The 5,060-nt window shown below is 34.5% G+C and overlaps 1 protein-coding gene across 1 annotated transcript in view; it reads right to left on the minus strand.

Annotated features, from left to right (window-relative positions):
• The window catches only part of LOC106464461 (cyclic nucleotide-gated cation channel alpha-3-like), a gene marked incomplete at its 3' end in the record, with an annotated part of 32,349 nt that extends 28,194 nt beyond the window's left edge, over positions 1–4,155 (minus strand). The window contains 2 exon segments of the mRNA NM_001314154.1: positions 1,358–3,047; positions 3,973–4,155. Of these exon segments, the coding sequence (NP_001301083.1) occupies positions 1,358–2,668 (1,311 nt within the window).
• Positions 4,156–5,060: the final 905 nt, after the last annotated feature.

The following is a 5,060-nucleotide window of genomic DNA, read 5'->3' on the forward strand; positions in this document are numbered from 1 at the left end:
GCGTTATTGGTCCAACATCTCAAATAAAACCTAGGTCTCTCAGCTGTTCATAATTGAGCTATTAACATATTCACCAGTGAAACTAAACAGAAAATGAACAGATTAATTTGTTTAGAATGACATTTTGGCTATTTCTGCAAATGCACAGAATTCAAGTCTATTTGTATTATTAGCTACATGTAGCTTCTAAAATGGAACGAAATAATTTACAAGTACCTAGAATTTAATAATGGTTTGCTTTCAGTGTCAGTGAACACTATTACACTTAAACTATTTTGATTTATATTACATAAATCACCATGTTCATGGACTAAGATAATTAAAGAGGCGACAAGGATATTCGCGTGTTTTACCTAAAGCACGATAATGTAAAAAAACAAAACATTTTACTTTAAGCTGAGTATTTTAAGGCACACTCACATTCTCTCACTCACAGTGAACTGAACAAAACATATCGAGTTGTTGTTTTTCGTTAAATACCAAACTGACTTAACAATGAACAAAGGTTTAGTATATTTTATTGTAAATTTTAATATTGTTTCGTTAAATATCAAACAATGAACAAAGCTTTAGTATATTTTATTGTAAATTTTACTATTGTTTCGTTAAATATCAAACAATGAACAAAGCTTTAGTATATTTTATTTTGAATTTTACTCTTGTTTCGTTAAATATCAAATTGACTTAACAATGAACAAAGCTTTAGTATAATTTATCCTAAATTTTACTCTTGCAATAAAACAAGAGGTATAATCAAAGTGATATTTTAATAAAATACGTTGTTATGACTAAGATGTCATGAAAAATCATGCCTTGAACAATGTTTTCTTATAATATAACGATACATACGTAAAGTAATACTTATCAAATTTCGTAGACCCGCTGTTGACTAGGTGTGTTTCTTTTATATTACATTGGTGTCTTATGATACAGAAAAAGTCATTTCTCGGTCATTTTAGTTAAAGCTGAAAGTTTATAATTCAGGCATTGCACGCATACAAGTTGATAATATTTAAAAGGATGATTCACCGTTGAAGCATTTGGCATTTTCCTGTGTCCCTCGCGTGGTTCGTTTTGTGGGCTAAATTTCTATGTAGTATATGATATGATTAACGAGTGCAATGTGTGATGTCTAATATTATTTTATATTTTTTCCAATGTATTATAACAGAAACACGTAATAAAACGTAAACATAATCAATACCTTTTAAACAATTATTTTCATTGCGTAACTGAACCTTCTAAAGTCTCCTCGAGCGAGGGTTTAAAAGACAAGAATAAACAGTGAGAATATACATATTATTCGTGAGAATATAGATATTTAGAAAAACAATATAAAGTTCGTATTTTTCTTACCTTGAAATTCTTTCCTTGCTGTGCTCACGTTGGTGACAATGTTAGCCACATGGCCCAACACAGCAGCAAAGAGGAACAGCCCAAAGACTAGCTCAACGACGAGGAAGAGGTATTCTCCTTTAGTTCGGGGACTTGGCAGATCTCCAATGGTGGTCAGTGCTAAGGTACTCCAATAAAAAGAACGAAGGTATTCACATACTACATCATTGCAGGTTTCATCGCGAGGGTTAAACCAGCTGCGTGTACCGAATCCTCCATTTACTGATATTATATGAAATAGACAGGCGTTCCAGTGGAAGATTACGAGAACATAATGAGTCAGAATCACCGTACGAAAGACATTTGGGTAGTTTGTATGTCGCTCAGTTCGATCCAAAAATGTCCAAAACCTATAAATTTTTACCAGTCGAAGACAGCGAAGAATTGAGTTAAATCCAATGGAAAGATAAAGGAAATCGATAGGCAAGAGACATAAACAATCAATATAAAATAGAGTTGAATTCATATAATGATGGCGAAGCTTAATTGTGTCGGTCTGTAGCACTCCTTCTTCCAGATATCCGGTACGAAAATGAAAAACAATGTCTAAAGCATACAGAATGTCTGCAAAATAATCTAAAGTTAACCAGGCCACAATGGTATTCGCTTTTATTTCATTAAAGGCAAACCGAAAGATCACTACCCAGAAATTATAGAGAAAAGCAACACTTACAATCATTGACCAATAATAGGACAAACTGCCTGATGGATCAAAAACAAACGTCCAGTTACAGCCATCCTTTTCGCTACTTGAAGTAGACGTTTCCCATTTTTCAAATTCTCGCTTGATTTCTTTCCGTCGATGCTCTCTTACTTTTCGAGAAATCTCCAATTCTGACCCCATGTGTGTTTTGTGGCTAAAGGTTATAGATTCTCGTGATCGCTGCTTATGGTCTCTACCGTGCAGTTTGCTGCTCGCTGTTTCCAGCAGGCTTTGCCTTGAAGCAGATTTTGATTTTAAATTTTCAAATGATTTTGTGGTGTAGAGAGGTGATGATATCGGGAGACGAGTGCTACTCGAACTTCTTTTCTCATTAACGAGACGAGAGTGTTCCATCCCGGTAGACGTTATAATTCCCGGCACCACTCGTGGCCCGTTGGCGGTCAGAGATCCGGTACCATACTTGACGTTTTCTGGCGCAGCGTTGCTTATAACAGCTATTTCGTCCAGATCATCTCCCAGGTTTAAATCATGTTTAGAACAAGGAGTGTATTTCACAGTCTTGCCTGTTTCGCGGTTATGCCGTATAGTTGGTATAGAGATTCGTTTCATCCTCTCTAGTTTTTACCAGTTGTAACATCGGTTATGCCGTATAGTTGGTATAGAGATTCGTTTCATCCTCTCTAGTTTTTACCAGTTGTAACATCGGTTATGCCGTATAGTTGGTATAGAGATTCGTTTCATCCTCTCTAGTTTTTACCAGTTGTAACATCGGTTATGCCGTATAGTTGGTATAGAGATTCGTTTCATCTTCTCTAGTTTTTACCAGTTGTAACATCGGTTATGCCGTATAGTTGGTATAGAGATTCGTTTCATCGTCTCTAGTTTTTACCAGTTGTAACATCGGTTATGCCGTATAGTTGGTATAGAGATTCGTTTCATCCTCCCTAGTTTTTACCAGTTGTAACATGTAGAAGGCTGTAAACTCAATCTAAACGTGACATTAGATAACTGGACATATAGAAGTATGTAAACCCTGATTTGCTCTAAACGTGACGTTAAATAGCTGAACAGGCGTTGCTGTAAACTTGATTTGCTCAATATAAACTGACATTAAATAACTAAACATGTGTTGCTGTAAACCTTTTGACTTGCTCAAACTAGACGTGACATTGAATAACTGAACATGTGTTGCTGTAAACTTGACTTGCTCGAACTAAACGAGACATTAAATAGCTGAACATTTGTTGCTCATTATCTATCGCTATTAATCTTATTTTTAAAAGGTTCTAGTATTCTTAAGTTGCTGATTTAAAGAGCGTCATTTTTAACAAGAGTAGTTCTGTCAGATCTTCTGATTTAAAGCCATATCAGTTATATACCACTAAAACGTTTTATTCATATGAGCATACGTTGTCATCCAAAGCTCTAGAATTTATCTATAGATAATAAACGTTGGTTCGTACCAAACTATTTAATAAAAAATTCATGTTTCGGAAGCCAGTATCTTCTATAGGTATGCATGTGCAACTTGATCGCATAAGAAGTTTTATCCTGACAATTTTTACATTTTCTCTGTTTGTTGCATTTATCAAAGCTTCATTGTTATTTCCAGTTTTAACTCTCACCATATTATACATAAGTGTTGAATTTCAATTTCTCATCGTCTGGTAGATATTAGGTCTACTTTTTCATCATATATATGTAATACATGTAGCTCCAAAAATCTTATTAACCGAAAAATAATATAAAGTGGTATTGAGTAATATACTACGTTTTGAGCATACTCAGATAGTATTAAGTGTAATTACTAAACTAGATGTTTTTTTTAAAAGTTAACTAAATTCATCATCATTCTGTTAAATGGATTTATCTGACAACTATTTTACGAAAACAAAACAAGAAACTACACTTACATTTAAAGCTCTATAGTTTCTTCGTAAACCTTATACCACTGCGCATTATCAATCCAAGGTGATTGTTCTGACACCGGTAATTATTCTCGGACCATGTTTCCTTAAATGACTATTATTACATACGGAAAAAGACGGTGATAAGCGCTGTAGCTGTCCACCTCTCGAGTTGTCACTCGCGGTGCTATGTATTTCTTCACCATCAGAGTACATCAGGCTAAATAGGAACTGAATTAACTAATTCCAAAACACATCAGGCTAAATAGGAACTGAATTAATTAATTCCAAAACACATCTGAACTGAATTAATTAATTCCAAAACACATCTGAACTGAATTAATTAATTCCAAAACACATCTGGCGAAATTATATCGTATAATATAATGAAACGGCGAACCCTACAATGTATTTACTTCCCGCTCTGTGTGCGGTAACCAACATAACTGTTATTCGCTATAAATGAGCGCACCCAACCCACGAGAAGCATCTGCTTGAGTTGATCACCAGCGAGACCACGGGAGAATCTCATTCTCCTAAAGAGGGAGGAAAGAGACAAGATGATAGAAATTAACACTGCTAGTTTCTGATATCAAAAATGCTATAAACAGCAGATATGATGGCGTTAAGCAGCCAGTAGTACCTTCATTTTACAGCGTTTCAAGTTCTCATAACGATTCCCCAAGTTAAGCAGTTGTTCTTGGAATATTATATCACTTATTGTTCATTAAAGAAACACAATGAAAGGAAAAACATTATTTTTATTAGTAGATTTTATGAAACGTTTTACTAAATCTTAATTATTGAGCTCTTAACAATATATGGCAGTAGTTAAAGTGGTTTCATAAATTATGTAAAGTGTAATATAGATTGTGAAAAACTTAGTCAGGTTGATTATATCTCGTCGAGAGTACTTAGCGAGGAATTTCTTTCAATACTGTGTACTCAGGAAAACAAATCAGCATGGACTGTGTAATCAGGAAAACAAATCAGCATGGACTGTGTAATCAGGAAAACAAATCAGCATGGACTGTGTAATCAGGAAAACAAATCAGCATGGACTGTGTAATCAGGAAAACAAATCAGCATGTACT

Source organism: Limulus polyphemus, unplaced genomic scaffold (assembly GCF_000517525.1).
Source record: "Limulus polyphemus unplaced genomic scaffold, Limulus_polyphemus-2.1.2 Scaffold5017, whole genome shotgun sequence".
Classification (NCBI taxonomy): Eukaryota; Metazoa; Arthropoda; class Merostomata; order Xiphosura; family Limulidae; genus Limulus; species Limulus polyphemus.